The sequence below is a fragment of the Trachurus trachurus genome (assembly GCF_905171665.1).
Source record: "Trachurus trachurus genome assembly, chromosome: 17".
Taxonomy (NCBI): domain Eukaryota; kingdom Metazoa; phylum Chordata; class Actinopteri; order Carangiformes; family Carangidae; genus Trachurus; species Trachurus trachurus.
This window is the reverse complement of record NC_139900.1, coordinates 34,611,367-34,627,688: the sequence shown is the minus strand read 5'-3', so window position 1 is coordinate 34,627,688 and position 16,322 is coordinate 34,611,367. Positions and strand designations below refer to the sequence as shown.

At 41.2% G+C, this 16,322-nt stretch overlaps 1 protein-coding gene across 1 annotated transcript in view; it reads left to right on the top strand.

The window, feature by feature from the left end:
* The window catches only part of ctnnd2b (catenin (cadherin-associated protein), delta 2b), a gene marked incomplete at its 5' end in the record, with an annotated part of 142,711 nt that overhangs the window by 50,655 nt on the left and 75,734 nt on the right, over nucleotides 1-16,322 (top strand). The window contains 2 exons of the mRNA XM_083991674.1: nucleotides 7,052-7,086; nucleotides 9,961-10,077. Of these exons, the coding sequence (XP_083847800.1) occupies nucleotides 7,052-7,086; nucleotides 9,961-10,077 (152 nt within the window). The remainder of the gene's footprint in view (nucleotides 1-7,051; nucleotides 7,087-9,960; nucleotides 10,078-16,322) is intronic.

The following is a 16,322-nucleotide window of genomic DNA, read 5'->3' as shown; positions in this document are numbered from 1 at the left end:
GTTTGTGTTGTGTGCAAAGCAGAAGATGAGCACAATAAAATGTGAAAGTCTTTTTTTCATTAATGACCTTTAAAGCTCTTTAGTGGTTTCCAGCTCTTACTCTAATATTTGAGCTTTGCACACCCAAACACAAAACCCGATGTTGATCCCTGATGTGCACACGTGTGCTGTCTTCTATGGACACAGACTAACCACACTCACACCTGCCTGCACATGCACACAAGCGTTATATCATTAGCGGTGATGAAGTGCTATGCCATGCCGTGACCTGCAGTTGGTGAGTTGATCACGCTAGTGTCAATTAGTTCTCTCTAGGCCCACTAATTATTCTGTCACATCTCATTGATGCGCCATAGAGACTCAATGGGAAAAAAAACTAACTCTCTGTGTTTCCTGAGCCAAGAGGTCAATGAGCTGTGTCAGATAGTGAGGTCTGATTAGATGTACCTGGTCACCAAGAGGAGGAAGACAGCATGTGTGGGCAGAGAGGAGCAGGAGGAGGTTGGTGGGTCAATTCACAACTACAGTTTCAGAATCTTAGAGGAGTTTCAGATCAAAGTCTGAAATCAAAATATCACAAGTCACAAGTGTTTTTTAAATAACAGGTAGCCACACTAGCAATGTAGCTTTTGGCAGTGTCGGTAGGTCCACCGCTTGTTCTTTCAGACTGAGGTATCCTGGATGGATGTGACATTTTGTGCAAACATTCATGGTCCCCAGAGGAAAAAGACTGCACTGACTTTTCCCAGTTACCATAAGGTTGTTGTTTTTTTGTTTTTTTAAAATAAATATTTATGACTATTTATTAAATTATTGGCTAGATTACCATGACATTTTGTAATTTGTGGTCTCTAGAGAATGCATCGTACAGTAGTATCACCGTGAGGTTTACATTTGTGGTTATAAGTGAAATATCTCAACAGCTGTTCAATGGATCGTAGTAAAATTTTGAAATTAGAAGTTTATAAGTCTGAGAGGATGGATTAAAACTTTGCTGATCCCCTGTTTTTTCATGATTCATTTTTTTTTCAATATGTGTTGCTTTATGACCAATTCAATGCAAAACCAACTCCAGTTAACCTCAGCTGCATTTTGTGCTTGGAGCTAGTTACTAAATATTAAAGCAGAAGTGAGTGATCCGGTGGTTTTGGCTAATGCTGCGTTCCAGGCAGGCTTTTGAAATCGTAAATTACAGCTTCAAGTCACAACTTACGACTTTGTAGCGTTCCAGGCAACCCACTCGTGTTTTTCCGACCTGTTTTACCTGTGAAAGTCACTATAACGGCCACTCGTAACTTCCGACCGGTGAACTCGTACCAGATCGAACTGGTACCACTTCACGGTCGGAAAAATACGAGTTTCCTTGAACGCACCATAACAGTCCTCGTCGCTACGTCACCACATTCACGGCGTTCCTTGGCTGCACACACAGCCCTGCATGCCGTTCTCTCTCCTCATTGGATAAAAACTGTAGGATACGATAAATGTTTTCTCCTGGGCTCAGAGCAGAGCAGAGTGACTGAGAGACCCGTGTTTCAGACCAAACACTCTATGTAAGTGATTGCTGTCGGAAGATATAACTATTTAAGACTTATATTAACACAAAAATATCACTCACTTCTGCTTTAACATTATACATGCTACAATAAGATAGGCATTGTAACTACAGTATGGTAACATTGTATTAGCTCTGCAGCCTCTAAGAGCTGCTTGCATGGTTGCAAACTTTTCATGATGTCACTTAACATACTTCATCATATCTAAATTGTTGCAGACTAATTTTCTGTCAATCAGCATAATTGGTTATGTGACTTATTGCTACAGCCTATACAGCACAAGACTGAGAGACAAATGGCAAACTGACAATAGAATCACACCCTGACTTCATTATACAGTACTGTTCAATTATATTAGATAATTTTACTGCCATGTGGTCTACCATCTTCTTCTCTTCTCCCTCCTGCCTCTCCCTGGTATTGCCACGTCTGCTCTGTTTTGATCTCCCTGATAATATGAACAAACTCTTGTGCATCCCTGTAGCTCAGAAATCTGAAACCCTCTGGACTGGTTTATATTCCAGCTCTTGCTCCTGTTGATGCAGCGGTGCTCAGCTTGTAGACTACTTTTACCCATAGTACATTGCATCCTGACTGTTTGTATGTAACACACATTCGCCACACACATTTAAGGAAACATTGACTCAGTCTGTGTCATCAGCTGAACCCAGACCAGTGATAATAACCCTCATCATCCTGCTCTGTCCAAGACATTCCTCTGATATCAACACACTTCATCCTCTCTGACATGGGTGAACGCCTTTCGTTGCTCCCCTGCTTTGTGTGAGTCATTTGTGTTGTTTGTGTAGTAAAATATGTGTTAGCCTATATATAGCTCGTGTTTATGTGTGTTTGTGTGTGGGTGTATTGTTTGGTATACACCTGATGAATGAGGAGTCTGCTTTGCTGACAGAGGGTCCCATTAACATGTACCGCTTGGCTCCCTCTCACAATCCGTCACACACCCCACACACACATACACACGGAAAATGGAGGTAATCAATGGGATGATTTAATAGCATCTGTTCTGTGTCTGCAGGGAGTGAATAGCATTCATTGCCAGGTTTAACTGTGAAGGCTTTGGGTTAGAGATATGGAGGATTTCATTCATTTCAAATCATGCAGCAGAACTGACAACAGACAATATTGCTACCTGGCAGTTGTTTGTTTAGCCTAAAGAAATAGTTTAATATTCCAGGAAACAGACACACTAGCTTTTCCACCAAGATCTCTGGGCAACAAACTGAATCAAAGGCAACTGGGCTTGTACAGTATACAAGTCCAGTTGCCTTCGATTCAATTTGTTGCCCAGAGATAACTATGACCTGGATGATCGAGAATATCTATAGACCACTGAACATGAATGCTACTGTAAAAATGAAGCTAAAACCAGTTAGCTTAGCTTAGAGATAGTAAATGTGAGAAAAGTCCAACCTGGAAAAACTACAACTTGTATTTACTAGGCTAAAAACAAGACAGTGTGTTATGTTTTACTGTTAGTTTGTTCTTTATTCTCTCAAATTACTTCTCTCAGTCTAAGTTAAGCTAACAATCTGCTAGCTCTAGCTAGCAGGGCTCTCAAGTTTTGAAGTGAGTTCAGAGTGAGATTTTACCAGCGGCAGCGGGGATTTGGTTGAAGTGGGGATGGATGTCTGACAAATGACGCATAAATTCATTCAAACAAAAATATTTATGATTTATGACTGGAATAAGTTAACCACGGGCGTCATGCAACCCAAAAATTGGAGGGGGCACAGTGAATGCAAATGTGCTATTGCGCGCACAGCGCGCACAAAATTTTGGGGAGGATGCCCTCAAATCACTTATTTTGGGCACTTATACAGGACTCTACACTAGTATTTGTTAGTTTATTTTTAGAGCACAGCACAATGAAAAATGTTTAAGTAACACATTATTTAACCTTTAAATAATGTTGAGGGTCCAATGTGACCCATTTTTACATTTAGGAACAGTGAAAACACCCTAAACATTTTTCCTCAAGTTGAACTTGTTCAACACAATATTTGATACAGATGCAATGGTCTTTCCTGCCACTATGATTACTGTATAAATCACAGTAGCATTGACTGATTAGTTGAACGCAGCCTGATTTTAACATTAAAACTCAGTAACCAATCACACAGGCAGCTCCATGTTGTCCCTGTGTGATGTTCAGGGACGGTCAGAACAGTCTGAGGTTGAAGTCTATAATAATGAGATGAGATGAGAGACACCTGTGACTGTGACAGCTTCGTCTTGACCACATGTCAGCTGATCAGCTGCAGCAGAGGAAACTCCGCTGTTCTCCGCTCCACCGCGATGAGCCCTTTTTTTTTTTTTAATTAAGCTCCTACTGTAAACTGGCGCGGATCCGGTGTGTTTATCAAAGCTTGGTCGCCGTGCTGAGGCACCAGTGGTCGGTTTGAGCTGCGTCCATGAAGTTAAGAGGCTGCTTTCAAACTCCTCAGGCAGTGATCAGTGTCGGCGGCTTTTTGACTCGTTACTCACTGGTCGCCGATGGTACAGGCTCAGGCCAGTAGGCTACAACAGGTAACAGTGTTGTTGTCTCTTCACCTCTCTCGTGTGATCAGTGCGCCCTCAAATCTGTTCCACTGTTAAAGCGACTGGTGGACGTCACCGTGGTAATTTAAATGCGTGAGAAATACAATGTGTGGCGTGTGAGCGTGTGAACGGGTGGGAATGCGTGTGTCACACGCCAAATGCGTGAGACTTGAGAGCCCTGATGTAGTCATGAGAGTTGTGTCTATTTTACCATTAGCTTCACAGCATTTATTTTGTAAGGCTCAAGGCCTGTACATGCTCCGCAAGAACAGAGAAATTTGTTTGTTTTCTCAAGGTGGCAAGAACAAAAGCAAAGTTAGTTCTGAGAAACTTCAAATTTCTGAGTATAATCACACATAAGTTGTTGGAGACCATACAAGAAAAAAGTTCTGCCCAGCAGATGATGTGTTAAGAACAAGCTGCAAGAACTCCCAAACCAGGTCTTGCAGCCCTGGGAACAACAAACACAAATGTTTCAGTTTTTGTAGAGTATGTGCAGGCCTTCACAGCTGCAACGTTGACCAACCTTTGATTATTTAAATCATATCAACATGTTGTCAGTCTTTCACCGGTTGAGATGTGGCTGTGAGATGCATTTAAATGCAACACTCATTCTACTTGAGTGGACGTGCTGCAGAAGTGGACATGTCGCTTTCCCCAGGAAATCTCAAAAATGAAGGGCCTGATGTTCATCAGAGGAGCACTGAAGAGCACTACACCAAAACGCAACTTAGCCGTGATGATTTTACCCAGAGTGCCTCAAGAACTATGATATAATCAGTGTGTTGGACTAATGTGCGTCATCATGTAAAGCTGAAACTGATCTGCTGTAGGCTACTTGCTAGTTAGCTGTACTGTAGGCTACTGTGCCTGTGGTCAATTTACATCAGTGTGGCTAATGTTAGCTTTTATTGATTTACCCATAGACTTTCCTGATGGTATAGGTTCATGTAGGTTCAACCTGCTGAGCTAAATATACAGTGGTGGTGTAATAGGTGGGCATAGGCTGATATCCAGCCTATCTTTTTCCGACCTACTGAGTCCATCTATTGCATTGAACCTGAAACATCAAATATAATAGTATACAACTGAAACACAACTTACGGAAATTGAAATGACACAATGCTATTGCAAACTTCAATACACTCTGTGTAGCTATTTTTAGGACCATTTTTTTTACTGTGCCTCGCTATAGCTGATAACACAAGAAAAGAGCAATTAAAAGTTCAACTTTCTACAACTTTTTTTTTTTAAGTAGTTGAGCTATTGTGGTTCTGTGCATGTGTCTCATTATCATCCTGGATTCCTGTGATGTACTGCAGCTTTCCACTTGTGTGTTAATAAACAGTTTAGTGAGATAGGAAGGTGGGTGGAGAACAGAGAAATACCAGAAATACAGAGCAAAAAACAACCAACATATGATAACCAGCAGGATGCTAACATGAGTACGGTAAAGCTATCAGGAAAAAAAATATGAGGATTGATAAATGTAACATCATATGAATAAAACTGTTCACTGGCAATATATTTAATTGTAAGGAAAGCTATAAAACTACAAACCAGTAGCCTACACACGATGTTGATTGTTGAGGATGTTCTCTCCAGTTTGAGCTCATCTGAGAGGATTGATGAAACAGTTTGATGTCTGCTACAGTATAGATCCACTCTTATAATGATTCTTTTGCAGCCGGTCTCACAGCTATAATCCTCCTTGATCTGCATTTTCTGTCCCTCTTTATCACACAATATATCACATTAAATCCACTGAATAACTTCCACAACAAAAAACTGATAAGAAATTGAAAAGAATTGATTGATCTCTTCCTTATAACGGGCACTGGCTTGAATCAAAGGAGATGTCTCATGTTTATTTTCTGGTCACTTACTTATTGAGCACTTTAGTAGCTGGTCCGTGTGTGTCTTTCGCTGTGTGTGTACAGTGTGTGTGTGTGTGTGTGTGTGTGTGTGTGTGTGTGTGTGTGTGTGTGTGTGTGTGTGTGTGTGTGTGTGTGTGTGTGTGTGTGTGTGTGAGTAATTTTTTTTTCTTGTGTGCTCACTGCATTCTTGTGGTATTTCGTCATGTTCTTGTTGCTATTTCTAAAATAAAGACTCATCTCCTGGCTGCTTGTCTCTTTCTCAGCAGCTCTCACTGCCCTTTTAGACACAGTTTTATCTCAAATCATTTTATGCTCCCTGATTTTTTTATTTTGTTTTATTTTTACTGTGATAGCACTGTTGTTTGATGAGGAAAACAACCCTGTTTTCAGCTCACTAGCAAAGTATCTAATTGGATCTGAATTTCCAACAAATTTCCCAACAAACCACAGCACTTTATGGTTTGTCATCTGCAAGTGGGCTTTAAAAGTTGTCATACAACGATAGTGGCGTCTAAATGACTACTTTCCTATTCACTTGGACAAATGATATGGCAGTTTTAGACTCTGTAAACACCTCAATGTGTTTTTCAGGCTCCGAGCCTGTCTTCTGATTGGCTATTTGTTTTCCAATTGAAAAAATATACCAGACTGCAATTAAGCACTGAAGCTGCTGAATGCAGTTGCTACTATGTGACATCACAAAGTTACACAAGTTTAGACGGCTCATTATAAGGCTCAGTATCTGAACAGTCTGTCGATGGACTGAGGCTTTGATGCTTTCACAGTGTTAATATAGAACCTAAACCTGATTTATGATCAAAAAAGAAATACACATCAACCTTTACACAAAGCAGGACATTTTCAACTCATTTAAAAGCAGTGTTTCCCCATCCTGTTTTTGTTTTATTGCAATTCTATGAAATGGACTTTGATGATAAAAAAGAGGCAGTGTCATATGAGGCATGAAGGAAATATTGTTACAATTTAAAGTTTTGTTTCCTGAACAACAAACAACCTTTCTAACTCTGTTTGTTTCCTGCTGTTTGTCTCTTGCAGTTCAGCAGATGAAAAGTTTCGCTGGAACAACCAAGGTAATATTTCCTCCTAAATGCTCTCACACATTTTGTCTGGTCCTCTATTGTTTGCATTGCCGGCTGTGTTTATTGCATTGGTAGCCACTGTAAAAAAAAAAAAATCCCAACATCAGGCATTTAGAGTTTATTGATGCAATCCTTTACAAGAACTATGGTGGCTGCTGCTGCAGTCCCTTCTCTGCACAGACCTAAACAAAAAAGATTTGTTCTTCGAAAAAAAGTGGGGGAAAAAAAATCTGTCTCTCAAATTCCCCAAACAAACTTTATCCCATCTGACAGCCGAGTAAAGGTCAACCAGCATTTGCAAATAATTCTCAGTGTTTAGTTTAACCTATTTGTGGTGCCAGATGGGAAGTGTTCTCCATGAGGAATCAATGAGTGTGAGGCCTTTAGACAATTACAAAGTCAAATTAAGACACTTCTCTGGGCTTGACATCTTCTTTGACAGCAGTTTAGCTGAAAAACCACCACACATGGATGACACTTCTAGGTCTCCCTCTCCCCTCTTTGTCAGGCCCGTTGAGACATGCATGCTGCTGAGAGTAGATTGATTATGTGGGTGCAGGGTTGGTGACCTCTGCCAACAAAGAGGTGACTAAACACAAGACAGCTCCGAGGCTCGTGGTCAAAACGTTTCACACTCAACTTAGGCTTTCAGTATCTGCTGTGGTCGTCCTCCATCAGCCCTTTTTAAGCACGACCTCGCTGCCTCAGAGAGACTAGATTTACTTCTGTCACGAAGGAGAGGAACTTTTCCTCACTCCAATCAGACCATCTGATCTCGTCGTCAGTCAGGGATCATTAAAAACCCATCACTTCAGGATCAAACGGGTTTGAAAATGAGTTTTGGCTTTTGTGCGTGAGGGTGAGAGTAAATCCGCCGTAATGCTGCAGACAGCACTGGAAATATTTCACCAGCAGTATCAATATCAGTCTGCAATTGCATCAGTCCAAGTCAGTAAAATCAGCCACCGAAATCCACTCACCAAGCCTTCCACTAGCACCATCTCTCGCCATCCCTTGATAAGAGATTCATGCTGCTCATTTTTAAAGTTTTATCTTCCAAGGCAGACTCTCCTGTAACCTGAAGGAACCGGACAAGTTATCAATCCTTCTCTTCCCCCTTTGACAGACAAAGACCCTTCAGCTTTTCGAACAACTGTAGTTCTTTTTCTTTTACATTATGTTATGTTGCAGCCATGTGCTAAAATCAAACAATATATCATAATGACAAAATGAGAACAGGGGTTTTGCTAATTTATTGAAATGAATGTTTGCAAGGAAAACTGTAATTAGCCCATGCAGCTTATTTTGTGTATCTTTCCTTACATCTGAGGTCCAATCAGCTGAACTTACCACAGGTGTAGTAGAAACATGTAAGAGATGATCGAGAGAAATGGAAGAAACCCAGTGTCAGAAAAATCTGAACACTCATGTGCCTCTTTTGATTAAATAGAGATTAAGTCAAATTATTCCAAATTATGTTTTTGTCATAATGAGATATTGAGAATGAATCAGTGAGGTGATTTTTTTCAGTAAAAGGCTACAACAGAAGTGAAGGGGTCTGAATACTTTCTGAATGCCTGGTAAAGTCAAGGTGGTGCCACATACGTCACCACAACAGAAGGAGCTACATGAACATAGAAGTTTAATGCTTGAACCGTGGCCTCACTTTTCTATATCCTTAGGTTTTATGAATGTAAGTCCTATAGGTGCCCAGATGTACAATCATCATCATGTCATTGTTTATAAGCAATGCTGTACGCTTGAAGCCATTTGAAAAGATTTGAATGTCCATAGATTTTCAATATGATAGTAAAGCTTGTTAGTGCTTCAAGGTTGTATAACAACCATTAATGAAACACCCTGAGCCTTAGTTCTTTCAAACAACGCATTGAAAGGGAAAAGCTGAAAGGTTAATTTGATTGACTTCATCACGCTGTTATTTTGTATTCTATGTTTGGATGGTCTTGAGGTGGATAGTGAGCACAGTTAATTTGTCGACCTTCTTTAGCCTTTATTTGCTTTAGTTGAACGTGCACCAGGAAAGTCTGGCAGGTCATATTTGCACTGCAATGATTTGATGCAAATTTCAGTTGATAGAGCATATTAGACACATATTATTAAATAAATTGGTGTTATCATTCCTCATACTGTAACCCTGTGGCAGTATAGTCCGTCTTCCCTGCAGCATCTAGGGTATGTGCTATATGTGATGGGTATTTGAAGGTTAATGGGTACATCCACAATGGATATGGAGCTGGAGAAATTGGGGGTCAGTGGGGGCCCATAAGTCATTTATGTCTCTGGCTGCCCTTGTGGGTTAATCCAACCACGACTGTAGCTAGAGTCCCACATTATGGACACATACTGTAGAGCAGTGGTTCCCAACCTGGGGGGCGGGACCCCCCAAGGGGGGCGCCAAAGATCCAGGGGGGGTCGCGAAGCCCTCTTGATTTTAAGGGGTTCAATAATTTTAATGTAATTAAAATGTTAAATAAATGAGTAGGCTAAGCATTTAATTCATATATGTGACAAAATCAACTAAATTCAAGGGCCACTTTAACATTTATTTGTGTATTTAAACAAATAAATTATAAGCCTATATCAATAGATGATTGAATATCAACAGTTTTAAAACATTAAATACATAATATACAGCAGGGCAATATCAGTCACAATGAATTTGAAAAACAGCATGGAACAATGAGAAAAGAATGAGAAACCAAAGTTTTCAATATTAAAAATATGGGTCCCTTAAGAAAAAGGTTGGGAACCACTGCTGTAGAGGAGCAGTGTGGAGGAAGCGGGAGAAGCTATGTCTTTCTCTCCACTCAGGTTTGTTTCCTGTTTTTGTCTGTGCACGTGCAGATGGACAGAAGGACATCGAGGAGGAGCTGACAACAGGTCTAGAGCTGGTGGACTCCTGCATCCGATCGCTCCAGGAATCTGGAATCTTGGATTCGCAGGACACCTCAACAGGCGACAGTAAGAGCAATGATAAAGAAAAGAGGAAACTATTTCACCTTTTACTTTCTTGACTGAGATAAAACAGAGCTTAGAGGACAGTAGGTAAAGTTAAGTGCTTGGAGGGGAAGTGGAGTCCCCAGGTTTTGGCTAATTAACTTGTGGAATGTATTTGAATTCAACAAGATAATGTGATGCACAAAGTGGTCCTCCAATAAAATAATGAGTAATATGACTTGGAAGGAGTGTGTTCAGCCCTTCACTCAGTAATCATACCTATTAGATTGGTCTACTCAAATGTGAAACCTGATGTTGTCATCTGTTCTATTTCCAAACGTACAACCAAGCAAACCAACTAAGACACATGAAGGAGTGGTACTCCATAAGATCTGTATCACATCTCTGTTAGTTTCTCCAGAATGATTCTTCTTTAAAGGGGACATATTATGGAAATATCACTTTCTGAAGGCTCTTTAACATATATTTGGGTGTTTGTCTTGCCTTCCGGCCCCCAAAATGTGAGAATTGACAAAAAAAACTTTAATGTGCAGGCTCCCTAGGTTGAAATCCATGTGGTTTTATGAGCTGTTCCCTCAGTTGTCTTCCAGTAATGTAACTTGGATTTGAATTTGCATTATACCACCCCTACCTGGTACCGGTAGAAGGGGTTTATGAATTTATGGAAAGGGGGCATTATATGTCACCTTTAAATTGATTTTCTACTGGTTTTTCATTACATCTGGGTTACTCAGAATTTGTGAAAGCCCTTTGTTTTTTCACCTTTAGTGAATGTTTATCCATCAAAACGTTATACTGTACCTTGAATGTAAATCAACGTTTCTCTGCTCCACTTTTACTACAGTAGATATGAAAGGTTCAGAAGGCTACATGCAAACACTGTCAGGAAGTGGATATAGTCTGAATATGTAATTGGCAAAGCAAGAAGGGAAAAAATGACTTTATTAATGTTAAAATAAAATGATTTAAAAATATATTGTATCTTATTACTTTAAATTGGTCTCAACCTAATTTTTTAGCCAGCCAGAGGCAAGCAGTCAACAAAATGAGAATGTGAGCAAAAACTTTTTATCCACCTTTATACCTTATACATTTATACAGACATGGAGCAGAATCTTCTGTCCACTGGAGGAATATATATGTTGAAAATCCATATATATGCTCCCTGCGCCTCTGAAAGAAATATTTGACGCTTTAGCAGTCAAACGCTCTGTTTTTGTCGACAATTTGTCAGCGTGTATAGTTGAACCATGTTTTTTTTTTCTCGGAGGCAGTTGCCGGCTGCATCTTGAAGCATGACCCGTGTCTTTTCTATAGTCGACCCCATGGGAGAGAAGAAGGTGTCAGGAGGCATGCAGAGACATGCCAGTAGTTTGATATGCTAATCCATCCTTGCTGAGGTGTCAGCTGGCCTGCTGTTCACAGTGCAGAGAGGGGAGGCACTGATGAACACACACACACACACACACACACACACACACACACACACACACACACACACACACACACACACACACACACACACACACACACACACACACACACACACACACACACACACACACACAGTCATACTTCTGTCTTTGTGAGGACACTCACTCATCTTAAGGCTCTCTAACCACAATCATCAACTAGATGTTAAAAAGAAGAAACGCCACCAACTCATGGAAGGTGTTAATATTCAGCAACAGTTGAAGTTTCTATTTTTTTTTTTTCTCTGAGGGTGGGGGTTATTATTAACAAATATTATTGCAGGCATGCAAAGACAAATCCTAAGCTTCACACATAGGCTACAGTGCATATTAAGGTTATGCACACACCTCTACGCATACACACACAACACACTATGTATACGGTACATATACACACAGCATCATCCTTTCCTCAAGCTGCTGAGCAGATTAGTGCAGCACAGCAGCAGAGTCCACTGAGTGTCTTTACTCTTCATGCTGGCGTTGCTTACCAGTTTGCATGTTAATCTGTGTGTTAGTGACTCTGTTGGCTGCAGCTATTTGAGGCCTGTGCATGCAGTTGTGTGTGTGTGTGTAAGACACAGTGCACTTAGCTCAAACTGGAATTTAGGAATAGACAACTAGTGTACAACTGAAGTGTAGCAATGGTGAGCAAAATGGCCTGGCTTAAGAAGAAATAAATCACTGCATGCAGGTATGTACAGATGTGGTGTGTGTTCATGCATGCAATCACTGAGCCGGAGTGAGAGAGCCGTGTGTGTGTGTGCATTGAACTCTGAAACCATAAGGGCACAGGCAGAGGCCTTCTTATACACCAACACACACCCTACCTCTCTCCTCACAAGCACACACACACTCTTTCCCTCACTCACCTCAGATGGACTCAATGGAGCCTTCAGTGTTTGCCATCTGAGTGATAATGTATTTATGAGGCCCTTCACTTCCCTAAAGGCTCTACTACCCATATGAAACAAACCTAAAGTGGCAAACTGAAACTGTGGAAAACATCCCTTGGCTTTGCACACACATGCGCACACACATAAATCTGGATTTGTGCATGTGTGCAGTGTGTGAATCCATCTAGAGTTACAGATTCTTTCATTGCATTCTCTCTCTCTCTCTCTCTCTGTATTTACTCCCCCCAAGATGAGTCTCTCTTAGACACGGAGGCTTTGACCTAGTGAACTCACAGTAACTTCAGCTTAATATCGTTTTTTCAATACTGCGTGATCACTATAGCTCCACTGCCTACAGGAGCCATTTGCTGCTCTTGAAGTGAATTTTCTCTTTGGTTTGAGCTTTATTTCTTCTAACGCTCTTATCAAAACTGGCTGCGCTTGCCATTAGGTGCTGACTTTTATCTATTCCATGCAGTGGATATTGACCGCTGGCACACTTTGGTCTTCCTTTCTCTTGTCTTTAACAATAACAAACAGGCAGAGCTCCATCTTGTCTCTGCTGCTCTTGGTTTGATTCCTCAACTGCTAGCATCAGTAGAGATTAAAGGTTTTGATGGGGGACAGCTCAGGAAGTCCTTTAAGAGCATCAATGCTAAGCACTAGGAACTTAGAGGCCTATTTAGAGCCGGTATAGTGAAGTTAAAGTTATTCTCCAGTGCAGGGAGGAAAAAAGGCAAACAGTTGTAAAAGTGGCTGCATATGCACTGCTGCTAAATTTATGCATTATTGGAGCAAAGTGTTACTGGGGGACGTCATGTTTAAAGTGACATTTTTTGGGGGGGGAAATGTTTTATTTCTGTAATTAAAGCTGTTGATGAGGCACATCGTTGCTATCATCACCAAAAGTGAATAAATCAAGGATGCATCAAAAATTTAACAGGACTTTAATAAGAGGGATGGGAGCGTTTTGGCTCCCGCGCGGTGAACAGCTCCCGCCCTCCTGTCCGCCTCAAATGATTCAATTAACTTAAATTAAATTCACTTCAAACTTTATGTGCCATCCAAGCAAATACACAGTTTCCCAGGTCTGCAAAACATGCTATAAATCCTTTTTCAATATGTTTGTGCCCTTTCAATTACATGTGGCCTGTTTGTGCCAAAGTTTGCTTGTTTGCATTATGAAATTATGTATGTGCAAATTAAAAGGCTGCGAATGAGGCTGTATGTGTGTGTGTGTGTGTGTGTGTGTGTGTGTGTGTGTCATTGTCGATCGGCTCCTCGTTGAACCTGCTGTAAATTAGTTACGGTGTTGGACATGAATTATTACAACATCGTGAGATGTGAACATTTGTAGAGTTTCATAACAAATTGACATCAGGTAATTAGACAAAATAAATTACATCCACATTCAGAAGTTGACTGCTAATGTAAAATTCAACAGGTGAGTACAGAGGCACTTGCTTTTAGAGTAATGAGAAACAATGCCCAATTGATGCCTGATTTACAAACTGAGAAGTTCCCGTCAGCTGAGCGGCTGATGTGATGGCCGACCGGCTGCTGCTCAGTGGTCGCTGACTGTCCAGCTGGAGTCTGGCCGACCGACCCTTGTTAGATTTTGGATGAGGGCCTGAATGGAAGTGGAAGTGGAAGAGTTGTAGTCATAAAAACAGCTTCACTGGAGAGCGTTACACAGCAGTTTGTCAGTGGTTCTCACACTTCACATTTTTTACTACATTTGACAAATAATATACCAAAGTGTAGTTAATGAGCTGTGGACCAGGCTTAGCCATACTGTGTTTCACAAAATGTGAAATAATAATAATAGCCTAATAAATGTGTCTGCCATGATAGTTATAGTTGAAATGTGGTGGCTTATTCCTTTAGTTCTCTCTTGTGACACAGGCTCACCTGAAACTGTAAGTGAGTATATTGTGTCTTTGTCACAATGTCAACAGAAATGAGTTGTCGACATCCAGTATACTAAGCTGGCTGTCTGTCACCACTTGTATGTAAAAAGAGATGTCAGAGCACTAATAGCAGCAACAGCAACATCACTCATTACATGCTACAGTTATGTAGTTAGTGGTCTTATTGGTCAAACTGGAGTTCTGTCAGGACCACTATGTCAAAATAATATTTATTTACTTGCACAGTTTAATTTGGCGGTATGGTACTGTTCTGGGACCCCCTGCTCTTCCACACGCTTGCGTGGAAAGCCTGAGGCAGGAAGAGCACCTCCCTGCCCTTCACGAGCCATAATGAACAGCATAAGCAGGGAGCGCAGCAGCAAAGAAAACCCAGACAGAGCAGAGCAACCAACAAGATACAATGACAGGAGGAGCTGGGGTGGAGGTGGGTTGCAAAAAAGCCGGCAGAGAAAGCAGCAGCAGCAAGGGAGGTGATGTCGGGCTAGAGTAGTTTAAATAGCGCGCTCTGAATGCAATTACCCAATAGGAAGCAGCCACGGGGAGTCAACTGAGCCATCAGCTGATCTGCACAGGTGAAGACAGTTACGCTGTGCTGATTAAGAGCTTGACGTCATGGCCTGCCAGAACTAACGCTACGCTTAATTTGTCAAAGGGGAAAAAATTAAACTCTTAAACACTTTTTTGAGGGAGATCCCACATCAACCCAGTTTTGATCCACAGGAAGCATAATGGCAGAATCTACCAAGTTTAGCTCTGCATGAAAAGCTCAAATTGACTTTGTTTCCATGAGATTATCCATTAAAAGAATTGCTTTTTCAAATAACAAATGTCAGTGACAAACGATGCTTGTGTGACTGGATCCTGCAACTCTGCCTAAAGAGAGAGAATGGCTGGTTAGTTTTTCAGTTTTGCCATGTAAGCTAGCATTGGACTGGTTGTCAAGGTGATGACATCAGCAAAAAGTTGCCGTTTAACACATCAATTTGTGTACAGATTAAATTAATGAGACACATCATGTTAATGAGTGTAACCTAAGTGTTTAGCAGCAACAGTTTTGATTTGTGGCTAATTCCCTCCCTCATGACAAGTGTTCGGGGGAGAAATGTATTAAAACTCACACATTTACATTTTATGACATCTAAAAGTTCTGCATGACATGCTGCTTGACACTGTTGAGTGAAGGTATGCTTGTCACCAGCCAGCATGCACTGACATCCCAGCACCACACACCTACACCCTCCTCTAGCGCATTTGTGAATTAACTGTGAGTTCAGCAGTATCAGCCGCCTTGCAAGAAGCAAGATGGCAGCGGTGGGATGGTCCACTCTGAGCTTTAAAACCTCTCTTCAGAGATCTACGGGTGATGTCACGGAGGCCACGTCCGTCTTTATTTACAGTCTGTGATCATTGGGCTCACTCCAACGCTCTCTCTGCCTCTGCTGCTGAATTATATAAAGAAATATGGAGTGGTGCGGACGTGTAGTGGAGAGTGGTCAGGGAAGTGAAAGGGAGAGGGGAAGAAAGGGAGACAGTGAAGGAGTGTGTTTTAAATGGAGGTCAGGAACAGGGTGAGATTCAAGGGTCGTGGAGCAGAAGAGGAAAAGAGGAGAGAGGCTGAATAACAAAGTGGCTAAAAAGCAAATGGGTGTCTCAGAAAAAGGAGGGCAAGGTATTCTGTTGCAATCTATTTCAGTTTTCAGTCTTTTCTCGTCCTATCAAGGTCGCTTACAAACTGAGGCAGTTGTATTTGTTGTCTTCACATTCATTCTTTTCCCTTAAAGGGATAGTTCACCATTTTGGCAAATTGGCCCATTGCCACAATCGGTTCGTTACCTTTAATTGTCGGTGCAAGCTATTTTTAGAACAGCGGAGCAGAGCTGTGAGCTGCTCAGAGCTACGCTACGGAGGCTCATTATGGGATTTCTTGGTTTCCCTCATCAAACTCATCA